Source organism: Adiantum capillus-veneris, chromosome 17 (genome assembly GCF_014529385.1).
Source record: "Adiantum capillus-veneris isolate H3 chromosome 17, ASM1452938v2, whole genome shotgun sequence".
NCBI classification, from domain to species: domain Eukaryota; kingdom Viridiplantae; phylum Streptophyta; class Polypodiopsida; order Polypodiales; family Pteridaceae; genus Adiantum; species Adiantum capillus-veneris.
In genome coordinates, this window is record NC_140947.1 from 147,517,100 (window position 1) to 147,536,385 (window position 19,286).

The following is a 19,286-nucleotide window of genomic DNA, read 5'->3' on the forward strand; positions in this document are numbered from 1 at the left end:
CCTGGCCCGGATTTTGTTAGGTTATGCGGGAGGAGTGTTCATTGACGGCTTTATGTTTCTATGTGTTGTAACATGCATATGTGAGCATTTGTGTTGCATTGTGATGTGCCAACTACTGAATATTCCTAATTGGATGAGATTGCCGGGGTATGTAATTTTAGTGTATCAAGACACCCGTGGAAGATCAGTACGGTCTTGGTGTGATGGCTAATTTTACCATGCCGGAATATCAAGAGTTCCGATCTGGACGAAAGAAGAAGCTAACTCCTTGATTAAAAGAGCAGAAAGGAGAAGCTAACTCCTTGATCAAAACAGCCGAAAGGAGAAGCTAACTCCTTGATCAAAAGAGCAGTAAGGAGAAGCTAACTCCTTGATAAAAAGAGCAAACTGATTGTCCCTCGGAAATTTTTGAGCTAACTTGAGTTGTTTTGCAGATATGTTGTAATCGCGGACGATTAGTGTCTTTCAAGAAGGGGAGGTCTCAAATTGCTGACGTGTCAAAGCCTAAAGAATGGGGCCAACTTACATATGCCGGCCGAGAGGCCTAAACCCTAAGAAGAACAAGTAGCAGAAGAAGACGAAGTCCTACTAACTTATGGGAACTCCGTCCGATGGGGCCCCGGTGACGTAAAGGGATTAAAATAAAGCAGGACTCGCACACACGCAAAAACTGATGACGTGGTAGATTTCCGAAAATTGCGTTGGCATGATGATGTGGCATGTTGTACGAATTTTCGCGTTTTGCGTTGGTTGATGATGTGGCAGGCTGTACAGATTTTTGTAAATTGTGATGACAGCTTTTTGGCTTTGCTTTTGGACCAGAAGCTTTTAAATTTTAAAGGCTTTTTACTGTAACTGCTTTTCAGGCCAAGGGCCTTTAAATATGAGGCTAGGGCTCATTCTTTGGCATGCTTCCTGGAGAAGGTCCAGATTCTGGAGTACCAGCTTGTATTGTGTGGATGCAATATAAAGAAATACCAAAAGGGGCGCCAAGGTTTGGGGCCAATACTCTCTGGGGTGGAATTTCGCCACTCCGTGTCACGTGTTGTCTCTCTCTCTCTCTCTCTCTCTCTCTTAGTTGTTATTTGAAGTGCTTAAAGTTGTCCAGTCTGTTCTTTTCTATTGGCATGTGGTGCCTGTCACAAGTTCAATCTGGTCTTTTCTATTGGCACGTGGTGCCCCTAGGGTTAGATGTGCACGTCACATCCCCCCCTTTTTAAAGTGAGGTACTGGTATCGAGCTGTATAGCGTCGAGGGAGTGTGCCAACAACTCCTGGAATTCTGCAAAGAACTCTTCGTCGGCCCACTCTGATGCGTGGGTCATGCGATACTTGAACTTCATGAAGGTCTGCAATGCTTGATTCTTTGGACTGCGCCAAAAGCGACAATGATTTGTTGCGGCTCCAATGCTCCAACTGCATCTATGGTAGTGGGTCCACCTTCTTTAAGAATCTCCGAGGAGGAAAATTCCTGAAACCATTTCCAACACAAAACCATAAACATACCCATTCCATGTAGAGTAACTGGAAAAATACTATTCTCTCTAAATGACTGTGCATGCAATGCAGATGAACAAAGTGACGGAGTGCCAACCGTTCACCAAACACACGCAAAAAGTGGGATTGAAACTTGACTTTTCGACCTAAACCTATCAACTGTGGCAAATCACAACGGAAACGCTGATGCTTGATGGACAATCTTGCTCGTGTTCTTTCTGAGACTGTGTCATGCCAAGGAAGAAACATGTAAAAGCGATTGACAAAACGGACAATCGAGAAACAATGTAAATTCCTTGAATGCAAACTTTTTTTCTTTTTGAGAGTGATTCGTGCTCATCCGTGCTCATCCGTGAGTGAATTATGTGCATCGTACAATACGGCATGCCTATGAAAAGAGAACACATAAAGACGGTGACGAAAATGCAAGAAACTGACACGAATGAGAAACTTGAACAATGCGTGCTGACTAATCATGCGAATACACAATACTTCCTGAGTGGGTTCTTTGGACCTCGACTCGAGAGCCAAGATCGGTCCTGCATGATTGATCGTATCTGCAATGAGGTTAGCTTCACTAGAAACATGATCATTCAAACTGTCATCCTTGCGAACAATCACATCTCTATCGTGCAAAAAATGTGTGTCGTGCTTCGGAGAAGAAAGGACCGAGAGAGTCGCCTTCTCATGTTTCTTTTCAAGCTTCTCTTGCACATGAGAAATGAGAGGTAAAGAATGAAGACCCTCCTCACCATGAATGATCATGGGAGAGTTACTTTTGGCATTTAGAGTGAGCGTATTGTCTGCCCAATCAATGAGAGGGTTATGTTCACGAAACCATCGAATGCCCAAAATCATATCACATTTTGAGAGAGGAGACACAACAAATCTTCTACGGAAGGTTAGCTTGCTGAACAATGAATAACACATCAAGGCACTCTCGTGTGACGAGAGAGCCTATACTGGGAGCGAAGCCGACACCTCGAGAGGAGTCGTCTGGCTAACCTCTAAGCGGGCTCTTTCTACAAGAGAGTCACCATTCACATCATGCATATTGCTTGCTTTCTGTGTCATCTGTGTCTCTAGAGTTTGTCCCCTAGAGAGGGCTTCATTGTATATCTTTGGGGTTTTTCCATGTCAGTTTATCCTTGTATACTGTCTAGTGCCGAGATGATGTATTCTCTACAGTATTAATGAAATGGGAACCGGCACACATTTTTTGCTGAGAGAGAGAGAGAGAGAGAGAGAGAGAGAGAGAGAAGAGAGAGAGAGAGAGAGAGAGAGAGAGAGAGAGAGAGAGAGAGGGATGGACGGATGGACGGACAGGCAAAAGAAAAAGAGTTGAAAAAGCTTAAGGCATTGCAAAAGGCCGAGGCAGCGAAGGCCCAGGTTAGTATGTCAATGAACAGTTAAGTTTGATCGGAGTCCAGAGAATACAATGTGTAATGCATTAGTTTCAAGTTTTGCAGAAGGAGAAGGAGGCTGCAAAGGGAACAAAGGTAAAGGAGAGCAAAAAGTCCTCTGCAAAGGAGGAAGATAGTGGAAATTTCACCGATCCTCCCACTATGCCTGGTGAAAAAAAGAAATTAGCTTCAGAAATGGCAAAATCCTACAGTCCAAGTGCTGTGGAGGCTTCGTATGTGCTTTGCATTTTGTGTTGTATAGGGTTTTTTCATCCAACTAGTAAGCCATCTCTGTGGATCTTCTTGATAGGTGGTACGAATGGTGGGAAAAAGCTGGTTATTTTGAGGCTGATCCTACAAAGAGGGCTGCCCCATTTGTCATTGTAAATGTTTCCTTACAAGAGTTTTGCTTGATTTCAGTTTGCACTACCTTTCATTATTGAATCAATTCTAGTGTTTTCAAAAGTCTACTAATTTTTCCTCTTGGACAATAAAGGTAATCCCCCCTCCGAATGTTACGGGAGCATTACACATTGGCCATGGGCTTACTTGTGCAGTTGAGGTTAGTATTTGACTAGATGACACATTCAAAATTAAAAAAGAAACCCAACGACATGTCTCAAAATCAAAGTGATTTATGATGTTTTTCATGTAGGATACGCTAGTTAGGTGGCACCGGATGCAGGGCTTTAATACACTCTGGGTTCCAGGTGTTGATCATGCAGGCATCTCAACACAGGCATGCCAAATTCGATGCTCTTGTAGATGTTGCTTACCATCTTTAGCAACCGTTTTGTTTGTGTCTCTCTATGCATCTGCGGACGGGGAACTGTCTTTTGATCTTTTTTTTACTCTGTTGCGGCTGAATGTAGGTAGTTGTGGAAAAGAAGATAATGAAAGAAAGAGGACTGACAAGGCACGACCTTGGTCGAGAGAAATTTGTTGATGAGGTTTTGTATTATAGCATGTTGCACTAGGAGTACATTAGTCCTTGGACTCAGATATTCAATTGTTCACGTTGTAACTGATATTTTGCGAGACAGGTATGGAAATGGAAAGATGATTACGGTGGAAGGATTTGCAAGCAGCTTCGAAGAGCTGGGGCTTCCCTTGATTGGACAAGAGAAGTATGGATTTTTCTGTCAATTTGTTTTGTGTTTGAGAGGTTAGCGGCTCATATTTTTCCCGCCATATTCCAGGGCCTGAGCATGAAGCTAGCAAAAGAAACATATAGTTACCAAACAAGTTGATCGACTGTAGTGTATGCTGAATGACATATTTATCCATTTTAACAATGCACGTGCTTGCACAATTGAAAAACTCCGTGTGTTTAGTTTTGTCAACTTTTGTAATGGCATTCATTGAAGGGACTCAGAATCTAGCTGTAGTAAACAGACCTATGAATTGCAAAGCTATTTTTTGTAGTGCTTCACAATGGATGCGCAGAGATCAAAGGCTGTAGTGGAGGCTTTTGTACGACTTTATAAAAAAGGGCTTATTTACAGGTGCTGCACTTGTCATGGTCAGTCTTAATTAAGCTGTTTTCAGCCAACAGTATGTCAAAATGTTTCTTTCGTGCTGATTCAAATTGTCTTCAGGGCTGTTCGCCTGGTCAATTGGGACTCTGTTTTAAAGACTGCAATATCTGATGTGGAGGTAATAGAAGTTTTTTTTTCTGTTTGTACATATTTTTGCATGTTATTTGGACTTTGTCACGGATGGTACGGATCTGATATGGTCTTCTAGATAGGTCTCAGTGTCTGTCTTCATGTTAACCTTGAAGCTTCTTTTTTGTTGTTGCCTTTGAGATTTCTAACTCATCACCAGATTTGGCAATGGTTTTGAAGTTTTGTGGAAAATGTGTGTTTATAGCATAGGTATAACTGCGTGGATGTGACAGTTCAATGCATTAGTGTGGGTCAGCTCAATTCAAGCATTGTAGGAAGAGTGGGTATATATGAAGGAACTTGAATAGGTCTTTCACAATCTAAGCTCGTGTGTCGATTCCTATAGCATGTTTTGTATTTTGACTTGCACACTCCTAAATTTTAGGCTACATTATTGGGAAAGAACTGGCAGTTTCTTTATGATTTCATTGGTTTGTTGTTGTTTGGTTTTCAGGTTGATTATGAAGATATTAAGGGAAAAACTCTTTTAAAAGTTCCTGGCTATGAGAATCCTGTGGAATTTGGGACATTAACATCTTTTGCCTATCCTTTAAAAGAGGGTGAAGGGGAGATAGTCGTGGCAACCACACGCCCTGAAACAATGCTCGGTGATACAGCAGTTGCTGTACATCCGGACGACAACAGATACAAACACTTGCATGGAAAATTTGTTGTTCATCCTTTCAACGGAAGGAAAATTCCTATCATTTGTGATTCAATTCTTGTCGACCCAGAATTTGGAACAGGCGCTGTGAAGGTAGAAGTGGATGTTAAGTTGAATTTCAGGTTTGTACACCCCAGAATACAAGGTACTCTACCAAATTCATATATTGTCTTTTTTGTATAGATAACACCTGCACACGACCCAAATGATTTTTCTGTGGGGCAAAGGCACAAACTGGAATTTATTAACATATTCACTGACGACGGGAAAGTCAATTGCAATGGAGGAGAGCAGTTTGAGGGGATGCCTCGATTTGTGGCTCGTGTTGCTGTTATTGAAGCTTTGAAAGCAAAGGCAAGTCTCCAGTGTTTCAAACGTAGGATTTGCTTTTTGCTGTTTTGAGACATTCAGAGTGTCAGGCGCACTTTGACCAAGTTGCGATCACTTTGTGCGTTGATAGAAGTTACAGCTCTAAAGGCTATGAGGAAACAAGATAATAAACAATAGAAGTGCAAATCATTGTGTCAAATATCTTACAGGGCCTCTACCGGAAGACCGAGAACAATGACATGCGCCTTGCCAAATGTTCTAGAAGCAATGACATCATCGAACCAATGGTCAAGCCACAATGGTTTGTTGATTGCAGTGGCATGGCAAAAGAAGCTTGTGATGCTGTTCGAGATGGCCGACTTGAGATTATGCCCAAACATTCTGAGGCTGATTGGTTCAGGTAGGTAAGTTTGAATATATTTTCTTAGTTAAAGAAGCTATTACCATTATCTTACATCTCAAAGTGGCATGAGGTTTCTGGGTTAGATATTTGCTAAACTTTCTCATTACAATGTTTTGTTACTATTCCTTGTTGTGGCTGTAGATGGTTGGAAAACATTCGAGATTGGTGCATATCACGGCAATTATGGTGGGGTCACAGAATCCCGGCTTGGTATGTTACTTTGGAGGATGACAAACAAAAGGACTTTGGAGCGTATGATGATCATTGGGTGGTCGGAAGAAACCAAGAAGAAGCGGAAGTTCAAGCTCAGAGAAATTTTCCAGGGAAAAAGTATACCATTGGTCAAGATCCAGATGTATTGGATACATGGTTCTCCTCTGGATTGTTCCCTTTTTCAGTTATGGGGTGGCCCGACCAAACGCCAGAATTAGAGGCGTTCTATCCTACAACTATTTTAGAAACTGGACACGACATTTTATTTTTTTGGGTGGCTCGCATGGTGATGTTAGGTTTGACACTGACAGGACATCTTCCATTCAAAAAGGTAAGTTTTTAAGTTCATTGCCACCTTTGCCTTCTCCCGAGTTCTTTCATGGTCTCATCTTAGGCAGTGCCTCTCATCCTCTTAGAAGGTTTTCTGGAGTCCGAATCCAAGGCTTTGCCACTATAGGATAGCTTGCCTGTAAAATTCTTGTCTGCCCCCAGCCTATTTAAATCGGCAGCAGGAACAAGCCTATGGTGAAGGTTTACCTCTATCTATGGGCAGCTGGCAGTTTAAGACAGTTCCTGAGAGCTGACTTGAAGTACATATACATTAAACGATTCCCAAGTACTCTAGCTGCCTCGACCTGTACAGATAATTTTTAGAGTGTTGGATGTGGACTGAGTCTGTGTGTGCACGCGTGCATGTATGTATGTGTCCTTATGTGCTTGTATGAGTGGGGACACATGCACACATTTACACACACATATGTACGTACATACGTACATACACAGACATGCCTTGGGAGGGTATCTATTCTGGTTAGCAAAAAGGTGGCATGATCTTATGCAGGCTTTTGCTTTTCTTTGCAGCTATGAGCTTTCCAGCCTATTGCTGGTACTTGCTTGTTGGTCAAGGAGCAACTCGTGTTCAAATGGGAGATAACAAGTAGTATCTTCCAAGTTGGGAAACTCCTCAATCGAGCAATGCTTGTTGATCTTTTTTTTTTTCTTTTTTTCCGAGCAAAAGATCCTTCTATTAGTTAATGAAACTGCCCATAGGGCTACAACCACCTCTACTAGAGAGGGCTACAACAATCATAAGGGGGAGACTCTCCCAATGAAAAAACAACATATGTACAATGAGGCTAAATCAAGAGATGGGAGGAGGGAAAAGCTACACAGGTGGTTGTAGTGCCATCTTAGCACACCATGGACCATGGTGAAGAAGGGCCCAGGGCGCCAGAGTCGAAGGAAAGCCTCTCTACGCTCCCGCATGCGGTCAGAGCTGCCTTGGAGTCTCTTGAACTCTCCTCAGAGAGTATGGATCAGCTCTAGCCACAAATCTGGAACAGTCTCTGCTGGTGGTACAGGGCGAGCCTCAAAGATGCGGAACCAGCGAGCCCGCCATATGAACTAGAGTGTCAGGCCGTAGATGAGCTCCCAACACTCCTCTCTCTCACTGCACCACTCCTGTGGAGTAAGCTCTGTAGCAGGCTGGAGTGTAGGTCGACCCCCCTGCATCACTATCATCGTGCTGGTGGAATATAGCTCAAACTGAAGTGCCGGGCCCGTGAGAGTGGACCAAGTAGCTGCCCCCAGGTGTACTGCCGTGCCGTGGAAAGAGTTGGCATCAATCGAAGGACACGAAGCCAAACCTGCTGTGCCATAGGACAGTCCCAAAGACAATGACGCTGACTCTCCGCATGGTGGTCACAAGCTGCGCATGTTGCTGAGAGACCACTATGTACAAGCAAGCTCCCAATTGCTGTAGCTTGATGTGCAACCAGCCCTCGGAACAAAATGACTCGCCGCGGCTGTCTGGAGTCCCACAACCTCGTCCAAAAAGCTGACAAGAACTTAGCTGAATGAGGTGCTGCAGCAGGACGAGCCTCTCTACATGCTGCCAGTATGTGACGTCCCAGTCGTACAGTGTACTGAAAGAAAGGGACATCTGGATGGTCGGCTGAGGAGAAAGGGTCCCTCCAAAACCACTCTCCAAGATCCCACTGCAGCGGATAGCTCTCCCAAGCCCAGAACCTCCAGTGGCCAGTCTGAAGAGCTGCTGGGTCAGGATCTATGACACAAGTCCTCCCACAGATGCCCACAACTCGGATCCTCAAAAAACAGCACTCTGCCACTTGTGGGGCCTCTACTGAGACTTGGTGTAGACGACCCTCACCTTGTAGCTCAAAAAACAGGGAGGGTACAGGGTACAGTCTCTGAGCAAGCCTGAATTGCGATGAGAACCTCCAGTCGCATGAAGGCCCCCATCCATCTGGGTGCTGTTGACTCGAGAGGCGTGAGCCACTCAGCGGGTACTGCCTTTGTGATGTCATGACACATGCTCTACACCCCTCTCATGCCCTGTAGCTGGATGCTCTGAAGCTCCTTTGACAAGCCCCAGAATTGTAGCCAGTCACCTAGAGTGTGTGCTGGACCCTCTACCATGAGACCCCAAGAAACATGAGGCCTACTACCAACCAAGTGGCCTCTCTGAGTGCTAACCATGGGGTTCCAAACAAGGGGCTGTCTTAGGCGCTCCTCTGTGCAAGTAGGCTGATGCTGCTCCAGGCCTCTCCGCAGCTTCTCCTAGGACGGAGCAAACTCATAGCGAAACGGTCCTCCAGTCTCCTGCTCAGGCCAACTCTGCGGATCTCTGTGAAAATCCATCTTGTTGAAGGTTGCCAGGGGCCTCTAGCCTAAGGCACTCTAGCTCTAAGCCGCTGAAGCAAAAACTCCTTCCAAGGCCCCTTGAAAGTAATCCTCTGACAACAAACTTCCCAAGAAGGGCTCTACTCTGTTGTGTTGGGTCTATGATCCCCAACCCTCCCTGAGAACAAGGAAGAGTGATGACTTGCCACTGGCCAGGCCACTCTGGCCCGGGCTATCTGAGTGTCGCGCCCTAACCAAAGGAAGTTCCAGATCAGCCTCTCTACCTGGCTGATGCAGGAACTTGAGAAGATCCAACAAGAAGTGATGTCCCACATAGTAGCCAACAACACCTGGTTGGCCACTACAACTCTGCCTGCCAGAGAGAGTCGTGCGGAGCTCCAATGTAACAACTTCCTCTTGATGGATAGGAGGAGGGGAGCAATCTGTTGCTCAGGAGACAAGTCCAAGCCAACCTGACAGCCCAAGTATCGAACTGCAGTCCCTAGGGGAATCCATATGAAACCCTCACCTGCCAGCCAATCAGGCGTAGAAGCACTACCAACCGAGAAAGCCACCGTCTTTCTCCAGTTGATCAGTGCGCCTGATGCACAACAAAAAGTCTCAAGAGCCTGTTACACCTGTGAAGGTTGGCCTCTTGGCCTTCCAAGTACAAAGCTGAGTCGTTTACAAAGTTAGCATCCAGTAGCTCATCTCCCCGAATAGGTAGCGCTTGCTTTGAAACCAAAAACCTGCTCATCACCTTAGCCTAGAACAGAAAGAGGAAGGGGGCAAGAGGGCAGCCGTGTCTGACCGAACGTGTGAAGCATGAAACGATCTCCTCTACCACCTGACAAAAGTTCCTGACTGTGTGCCCGTCTGTAAAGAGCTGACACACCTCTGATCCAGACATCTAAGAAGCCCATCCTGCGTAAAGCGCCCTCCAAAAAATCCCAGTCAGCTCTATCGTAGGCCTTCTCAAAATTGAGAAGAAGTATCACCAGATCCTCACCATGGAGGCGCGCGAGGGTAGAAGCTTCCCAGAATGTAAAGATGTTGTCAAGGATACTACGCTCCTTGACAAAACCTGTCTGTGTCCCATGTATGATGCTCTCCAGAAGTGGCTGAATCCTCAAACTCAAGGCCACTGTCGAATCTCATCCAAGGAGCCTCCTTGGGAATGAGGTAGATCAATGCCTATTGATCTTGCTCAGAGGTTTTGTAAAATGGCTAACGTGACACACTTGATGAAGGGTCAGACTACAGGATAAGCATTACCAAGGGTCAATAGTCCAAATGTGGTGATCACACCAGACAACTCACATTGAGCCTAGTAGAGCATTCGAGACGGATTTGAGCTGGGACCATTGTCACAAATGGGTGACATGGCATGCTCCTGGACACACTCACCGAGTGGCAGCATACCTCGGGATAGACACGTCGCAGCACAGACCCGCAAAAAGCGCTGACAAACTGCCGTACGGAAATCTCGGAGTTTGCGGCGCAAAATCCGCTGACATGTTGACGTGGCAGGCGTACAGACAGCTGTATGGAATTCCTTGCTTTTGCGTTGGCTGAATTCTACACTGGCTGAATTAGCAGCTTTTGGGATAAATTGCTTTATTTTTAGAAAGCTTTTAAGCTTTTGATTTTGGGGCTCTGCTCTTGGGCATCCCTTGTATCAATAAATAAGTGGGCAAGGTCTCACTTCTCAGAGTATCTGGATGCAGAGTCTGAGAGTGAGCACCTACCCACTCTCTTGTACTTTGAACACAGATTAACACAAAAAGAAATACCGAAAGGGGCGCCAGTCTTTGGGGCCAATATCTCTAGGCACGGAAGTATGCAGGGTTGTGTCGACTCAAGTGTGAATTGTGAACTGTTTTGAAGTGAATCTCTGTTGTGTCGCCGTAGAACCCTGACTTGGGGCCCAAGTTTGTTACAGTAGTATCAAAGGCTAAAGCGCGGCCGATTTCTCTTCTACCGGGAAATCCAATTCTTTTCTTGCGACACTTATGGATTCTAACAGAGATCAGTCAACTTTTTATGCATCTGGGAATGCGGGAGGAGAACATGAAGAAGATTCTCATGAAGAGTACGGCCCACCTCGGCCTACTCAGGCTGACATTGAAGAGATGGAACGTCGACAAGTGGTTGACGACGCAACAATGATGATGATTAACATTGCGAAGGATCCAAAATTACAAATTTTTTGACTCAACAATCCTTCAAAGAAGTGAACACCCAGTGCAGAAGGCCACAAAGCCACCCATCAAACCGGCACTCAAGAAACCTCCTTCTCCAAGGATTACAGAGTCAGAATCAGAAGAGGTAGTTCAGACACAGATCAACCGACTTTTGGACACGAACAATAAAGCCAAAAAGCACGACAAAAAGGCACATTGCGTGCTTGAATTTTGCTCACGTTGGCGTTTGTTTCCCGAAGCCAACCCAATTTTGCCACCAAAGAAAGGCAATGTCTTTCAGGAGGTTAGCAGCTAAAGATACTTTTTTTTGTTCCATTATGTCCAAGTTATTGAAATAATTGTCCATTTTTAATATCCATTGATCAATTACCCGCTTATTCCGACCACCATTATAAGGTTCTGTAGGTTTTATGTCCACTTCTTTTTTAAAAAGATTCTGCGATTAATCGAAATAAATATTTAAGTTTAAGATTATTAACCTCATCAGGTGGATTTGACATGGGTTGATCTTCGTTACGCACTGATGATGTAGAATTGGCATCCTGTTGAGTTGTCGGTTGTGTCAGGGCTTTGACTTCATTTGATAAGGACTGGAGCATGGCCTGGGACTCGGCCTGTCGTGAAGCTTGGGCCTCAAATTGTTGCTGAGTAGTGGCCAAGAGTGCGGCTCCGTCCACCTGTCCTTGAGTCCGACATGATGAGCTCACAGCTCGTAGCGAGGCGAGGCTAGAAAAGACCAACATGTAGGCAAAGTAGACGGTGTGTGTAGTGGCTCCGTGAACTCGGCGAATGCCGGGTTGTCCTCCGTGAAATCCTCGATCTCGTCGAGCTCTAGAGTCAATGGAGTGTAATCTAAAACGACTTCCTTTGCGTAAAAAGGAACCAATGTGTGGGAAGTTTGGACCTCGGAGAGGTTATCCACGTAACAGGCCGGAATGTGGTGTGCGATGAATGGGAAACGAGTCAAAAGAAACTCGTAATGTGGTAACTCTGCCTTCTCGCACCGAATGGTAATCCGCCAAAGTGACCACCTTTGGAACCCGAATCGGTTTTCGAGATATGCACCAGGTACTCTCTTTCTAGAGGGTTAGGAGGTTCGGGATAGTACGTGGGAGATGGAATCCCCACAGTTATGTTCGGAATTGTCTGCTCAGGGACGGGTTTAGGAATAGGTACGGGTGCAGGGATCTCTGCAATTCTTGGAGAATCCGGAATGAGTACGATGTCAGGTTCTAGCGAATTGGAGGAGATAATAATCTCGCGGGCGGCAAGAGGTTCTGGTGCAGGAGCCGGTACAGGCAAAGGAGGATTCTCTGAAAGGATTTCTTCCGGTAGAGCGTCTACGTACGACAAGCACAGAAAGGGCACATCGTACGTGTCGTCATCCATGAGGAGGTGAAAGCCGGGACGCGTGACGCGCTGCGAGAGTAAGTGCGCGCAAGAATGCTAGCGTTGGAGCTTTTCTCTGCAGTGGGCTCGTACAGATGGTTGTGCTGGTTTCATTTGATTTAAATAAGTCATGCTTTAGTTATCTTTTTTAATGAGTACCAGGTCACCCCCTATTGGCTGGCCACCCCAAATTTGGGACGGACAGGTCACGTATGATAAGTAATTATAAGGCTTATAATAAAAGGTCAGCCAGTGTAAACTGAAAACTCAGCGACGTACAACTCAGCCAGCGAATAAAAAAGAGAAGTGTCAAACGTTGCCAGAATGCTATCGTTTGGGAAAAGTGTTGACACTTCGTGACATAAAACGTTGTTGATGCTGCTGCTTGGGAAGAGGTGTGGCGAAGAGGCACAACCCTCCAAGTACTCAGTGCACACACAATTCTCGGGGTACACCCAATGCGTGACTCTTTGGGTACGCCACACACTCACACACTGCTGTTTTCCCTTTTTATTTTTCTCTTATGTTCATAGAATTAAATAGACCAGCTAAGATTTATCTCATACACTTAGGCAAATGGACACCATCTTTCCTCTCTTGCCATACAACTCACAAGGTGAGGATTGCGGGAAGGGTATGCAACGGCAAAGTTAGGTAGACGCCAAGTCGAGATGCTCGGGGATTTTTTTTTGCTCTGATACCAATGTGAAGAACACTCTTACTATGTGTGTTTATTCATGCTTAAACTTAGATGAAAACTGAACTCTGAACAGAACTTGATAACAAGAGACTCAGAGACTGGATGTGTTTGATTGATTGAAATGTGTTACAAGGGCGTTCTTATATAAAATCTGAATAGACACGATGAAGAGACATAACCATAGGTCAAAAGACATGACTCTAGGCCAATAGTTGTGTCCCTTTGCTGTAGAGTCGTGACTATTCGGCGTAGAGGTGTAGCCATTCGCCGAATAGGTGCGACTGTTGGACGAAGAGGCACATCCTTTTGAGAACAGGGGTCTCTGGTATGTTACGTCTTCGTATCTGCAAGAGAATCAAGCGAGGAAGGTAATACAAACTTAAAGAATAAGTCACAATCGTGACAAGAATAAAGAAACCATGAACCATAACTGATTTCCACATTACGAGGATCGATGATATACTCCACAGACTTCAAGGTTCTACTTGCCAAATTGATATGAAGAGTGGTTATCATCAAATTTGAGTTGCTCCTGGAGACGTCTACAAGACAGCTTTCATGACGACTTTTGGGATTTTCAGAGAGTTTTACAGGCACTACGGAAGCATAAATTGGTTATAAATGGGAAAAAGAGTGAATTTTTCTTCCCTCAGATACACTTCCGGGGACATATTGTCTCAATAGTAGGGGTCAAGATGGACTCTGCTAAGATTGACACTATTTACGTTGAGCTGATTATACAGTCTTTACGGATCATTCTTTACGGATCATTGGAGTTTACGGTACTTCTTGTCACAGAAGCAGCTTTCGAAAAAGCAGATGCGATGGGCTACCCTCTTGTCACAGTTTCATTTCCAGATTGTCCATGTTCAAGGAAAGAAGAATTTAGTGGCAGATGCATTGTCTCGGAAGGCAGACCCTTGGTTCTAGCTATTTCTGCGATTCATCGCAGAAGCTTCGAGAATATGGTTGATCAGTACACCACGGATTCTGACTTGGTTGATATTTTTTTACTAGGATACATGATGGAGACAATTTCAAGCTATTCCATACAGGATGGCTATTTGATGCGGAAAACAATGTTGTGTGTTACACAGTCCTTGAGGGAAAATGTTTTGACAGAGTGCCACTGTCCACCTTTTACATGCCGCTGCGGCATAGATACCACTTTGTAGGGTGTGGAGCGTTATTTCTATTGGCCGATGCTTAAAAAGGATGTGGATGACTTTGTTCGCATTTGTTTAGTATGCTAAAAGGTCAGGTTTTGACATGCATAAAGCACACAAACTCTTACAGCCTTTACCCATTCCCACCTGCCCTTGGGATTAAGCGGTTTTGTTGTGGTTTGCCAAAGAGATTCGAGACTATAGTTTGAACTAGAAGATAGTATCCACCTCAATAAGACAAGAGTCTACCAAATTGAAAATAATTAATCAGGGGAATCGGATGACAGCTCATCACAGGATTCTGGAAAATCAAAGGGTTCCAACGAACTAAGGGAACCAGGTGCAAGTTCGTCAAAGGAATCCAAAGAAAGGGGATTAGATGATAATGCGTCTTAGAGTTCCGATGATTGAGATTGACGTGTCAATGGACAGGGGAAGCGAAAGACGCTACCCACAGGTCCCAGGGCACAAGGAAAGAAAGGAAAAAGGGAATCAACTGGGTTATCAAAGAATTCCCCAAACCCATGATAAGATTTTTGAAGCAGACCAGTATGAACTAGATCTGGATAGGAAACGAAAAGGAAATGAGCGGCTTTTTCCAAAGCTAAGATATTATGGCCCTTTCCATATTAAAGAGAAGATCAATGATGTATCCTTTAGACTGAAGTTGCTAGATACTTGGAAGATTCATAATGCTTTCGTATGAGTCTCTTGAAAAATTTCAAGGGTAAGGTGTCACTCAATAGGGAGCCTGACGCGCAACCTGGAATGGAAGAGAGCAAGGAGATTCTCGTTTTGAAATAGATACTGGCTCACGAGGAAAGAAAAGAGAAAAGTAAAGTGAACGGTGGTTTTTACTTAAGAACCATCCGGCACTGAATGCGAAGTGGATGGAGGAGGACGACCTAGCAGATACCCCTCAAATTTGGAACTTTATCTTGACGCTTTTAGTCTAGCTTTGGCTATTCCAAGAGTTCCCGGAGATCAGTAGGTTTAATCCGGCGCATGTGGGACTGCACAAAAGAGGAGTTATTCCGCTCCTTTGTCACAGATCACCTAGAAAGAATAAAGTCACTGATCTTCCTTCGGATTTCAGGGATACTGATGGGCTGACAATATTCTACTGGATGACTTTATGAAAGATGAACACTCTAACATGTGACACTGTTTGAGTGCATGACTAAAAAACGAAATGATTGCAGCATTTCGATCTTGAGAATCTCTATAGACATGATCGCAATAAGAATTAGTTAATTCGACATCAGTGAGGTTGGGGATGGATCTAGATGCGATTGCTAAATACGTTGTTGGCAGTCATGGTCTGAGATGCGGAATGAATTTTTGTGTGATTGATTTGATTTGAATGTGATGTGAATGTTCAGTGACTGTCGTCTTTGTGCAAGTGCTGGATTCCTATTGTCTAGTGCGTCTGTACTTAGAGTCAGTGTCTACTAAACTGGTTTATGGCTTATATCTGACTTTGCAGGCGTAATTGAGGGCGATTACAATTCTCTCAAGAGGGGGGTATGTCACAAATTGATGATGTGGTGGTATTGCCCGGAGACACAGCCTGATGATGTGGCATGACCACCCGCGGACGGAAAATGATGACGTGGTAGTGTGTTGTACGGACAGGTTGACGTGGACAGCTGTTCGAATTTTCAGGAATTTGCGGTGACATGCTGACGTGGCTGGTTGTACAGATTTCTGCATTTTGCGCTGACAGCTGTTGACGTGGCAGGCTGTACGTATTTTCTTATCGCGTTGACTGCATTTTGGGCAGTTTTTGGACAAGATGCTTTTGAGTTAACTACTTTTGGCATCCCTTGTAAACTTTATAAGAGCCCTTGGGGCCTCACTCTGAGGGCATCTGGACGCAGAGTCTGAGAGCAGAGGTTCCTCGGGAGTTGTATTTTGCAATGATTAATGAAAAATAAATATCAAAAGGGGCGCCAGACTTTGGGGCCAATACCTCTCGGCACGGAACTACGCTGGGCACTCTCTCTCTCTCTCTCTCTCTCTCTCTCTCTCTTTCTCTCTATTAAAGTTCAGTGACTATGAAGTTTCTATCCGTGTGTTGCTATTGATTTCTTGCTTTGAGTGTTCAAATCAGTTACACGTTCCCGTTTCAGTTGCTGTCTCTCTTTTCCAGCCCATAGATGTTGTAGATATGTCTAATCTAGGAGAAGGATTTTGAGAACACGTCTTTTCGATGTGTAGGATTGGAGGAGAAGGTTGTTTTGTACAAGTTCTTTTCTCCCCTTGCATGAGGGAGTAGGAGTAGAAGAAGGCGAAGCCTCTGCTAGAGAAAAGTGCTCTAATGGGACAGAGCCAGATCAACCCAAAAAGTTGCAATATTCCTGAGATTCGGATTAGATTCATTGATTAGAGAGTTGTGGGTTTTTCCCCTTCAGTTGTATCATGATGTATTATGGCTTTGCTGTGCCTTGTATATTTTATGTGATATAATCGGGACATGCCCAACCCTTTACGTGCGCGCGCGCGCGCACACACACACACACACACACACACACACACACACACACACACACACACACACACACACACACAGAGAGAGAGAGAGAGAGAGAGAGAGAGAGAGAGAGAGAGAGAGAGAGAGAGAGAGAGAGAGGAAATGAAATGAAATGGTATAAACGTCTTCAAAGGCTAAAAGTTTACAACTTGGGGAATTTGATAAAGTGTCCGGAAGGAACTAAGAGAAAGTGAGCAAAAGAAGCTAAAATAGAACTATAGGGCATTATGAGGGGTTGACTTGGAGCTCTCTAGCTAAACAAAGATACAATCTCATGAGGGATCAGGATGGTAGAAACATCATCATCGTCGTCGGTGTCCCAGGATGTCCAGCACTGGGTGTCTCCCGTGCTTTATCAGTGTAGTCCAGATCTTCTGCTGTAATCTCCGTTGATGCCGTGATGCGTCTCGGGACTTCTCTCTCTCTGCCTGACCCCCTCAGCAAACGCTTTCTGGTTTGCGGCGTGCGCAGCTCTAAAAGATACAAACCAGCTACCAAGGTATCTTTGATCGTGGTATCTCATAACTCTAGACAATGGTCCAAAACCCTAAATGGCTCCGTATCTTGTAGTATACTGGACAATGGCATATGTAGTGTAGCTTTGTCTCTGGCTGCATATTACATAACTGACATGTCGTAGCCTCCATTGGTACTGCTTTGAATTGACCAGTCTCCATCTCGAGCTGATGTGAAGATGTGTGTATCTGACCAATAGCACATCGTATCTCGTGTGTGTGTGTGTGTGTGTGTGTGTGAGAGAGAGAGAGAGAGAGAGAGAGAGAGAGAGAGAGAGAGAGAGAGAGAGAGAGAGAGAGAGAGAGAAATGAAATGAAATGTTATATTAACGTCTTCAAAAGGCCATAGTGACCTATGAGACCAGAAAGTTACAAGGTGGTGGATCTGATAGAAAGTTAGAGTAACAAAATAACCTAATCAACAATACAAAACAAAGATATATATTATGGGATTCTAGATAGGTCGATGTGAGCTAAGCCGAAAAACTAAGCAAAAATGGGCGGCTAGTTGGGATAGCTGAATCACAAAAGATCTAGCATCGGTCGTTGGCGAATCTTATCAATTTCCTCCATGGTTAGTAGTCTGACCGGGCGTCGTGCATGCCTGGCCAGCGTGCTCTGAATCTTTTGACGTAGCCTCCGTCGATGCTGGGTAGTCTTGCGCAATCGTGGGCGCCTGGATTTCCCCAGTTCAATCGCTCGGTCAATCAATGTGCCTTTGGTGTGAGACGGGGGGGAGCTCTGTTGTGGGAGTGGCTCTTGCGGCTTTCCCGTGTTTGCTCTGAAGAAGTCTGCAATCCGTCTTTGAGACTGGTTAGCCTCGCCATTCATCAGGCTCTCTCTGTGTCTGCGCAGCTCGAGCAAGAACAAACCCAGGCATCTTTGATCTTCGTATCCCATTACTCTTGAGAGTGGTCCAAAACCCTCTCTGAACAAGCAGTGGAAGCGGCCTCGTATCTCGTAGTAGACGGGGCAGCAGCATGTATAATGCAGCTCTGTCTCAGGTTCTATGTCGCACAAGGGGCATGTCCTTGCCTTTGCTGGTACTCCGCTATATCTCCCGGTTTCAATCCGCAGCTGGTGAGACGATGTGCGTAACTGGCCAATAGATAGAGAGAGAGAGAGAGAGAGAGAGAGAGAGAGAGAGAGAGAGAGAGAGAGAGAGAGAGAGAGAGAGAAATGAAATGAAATGAAATGATATATTAACGTCTTCAAAAGGCCAAAATGACCTATGAGACCATCAGATACAAAGTGGTGAATCTAGTACAATGTCTGAAATTCAAGTACAAAAAGTACTGAAAGTACAAAATATGAAAACTGAAAATGAAGTGTGAAATGTGTAATGTGAAAATGTAGAATAGGCCCTCAATGACAATCTGGGTGACGTGCTAGAATGCCTCTGATCCTCTGCTGGAGTCTCCGTCGATGTAGTGTGCTCCTGTGTCTCGGTCGTGGTCGTCTCGACCTCCCGAGCTCAGTCGCCCCGTCAATGAGGGTGCCTCTGGTATGAATGTGGGTACAACCCTGTGTTGTTGATTGGTCTCTTGACTCCCTCGATCCAAAGAAGTCTGTGAATCTGTCTCTGCGACTGTCGTACTCCAGAGAGAGAGAGAGAGAGAGAGAGAGAGAGAGAGAGAGAGAGAGAGAGAGAGAGAGAGAGAGAGAGAGAGAGAGAGAGATCAGTTTTCAGATTTATCTGCATGCAATGGTGCGAGATGCTCACGGAAGAAAAATGTCAAAGTCTCTTGGGAATGTGATTGACCCGCTTGATGTCATTCATGGCATATCATTGGACGGATTATTGAAGAAGCTGGAGCAAGGCAATCTTGACAAGAATGAAATTGAGAGAGCCAGGGCTGGAATGATGGCAGACTTTCCCAAGGGTATCGACGAGTGTGGTGCTGATGCTTTGCGATTTGCCTTGGTTGCTTATACAGCACAGGTAACTTTCTCATTCTCT

The 19,286-nt window shown here is 44.9% G+C and overlaps 1 protein-coding gene across 2 annotated transcripts in view; it reads left to right on the forward strand.

Moving 5' to 3' along the window:
- TWN2 (valyl-tRNA synthetase / valine-tRNA ligase (VALRS)) overlaps positions 1–19,286 on the forward strand; it is an 81,062-nt gene that overhangs the window by 17,067 nt on the left and 44,709 nt on the right. Inside the window, exons 3-16 of one of the 2 annotated variants that reach the window (XM_086487582.1) lie at positions 2,823–2,885; positions 2,951–3,132; positions 3,210–3,282; positions 3,396–3,461; positions 3,555–3,638; positions 3,772–3,849; positions 3,943–4,026; positions 4,325–4,404; positions 4,498–4,555; positions 5,021–5,323; positions 5,414–5,584; positions 5,770–5,960; positions 6,105–6,507; positions 19,017–19,268. In XM_086487582.1, coding sequence (XP_086343708.1) covers positions 2,823–2,885; positions 2,951–3,132; positions 3,210–3,282; positions 3,396–3,461; positions 3,555–3,638; positions 3,772–3,849; positions 3,943–4,026; positions 4,325–4,404; positions 4,498–4,555; positions 5,021–5,323; positions 5,414–5,584; positions 5,770–5,960; positions 6,105–6,507; positions 19,017–19,268 — 2,088 coding nt within the window. The remainder of the gene's footprint in view (positions 1–2,822; positions 2,886–2,950; positions 3,133–3,209; positions 3,283–3,395; positions 3,462–3,554; positions 3,639–3,771; positions 3,850–3,942; positions 4,027–4,324; positions 4,405–4,497; positions 4,556–5,020; positions 5,324–5,413; positions 5,585–5,769; positions 5,961–6,104; positions 6,508–19,016; positions 19,269–19,286) is intronic. The other variant, XM_086487583.1, reaches the window with a different exon arrangement.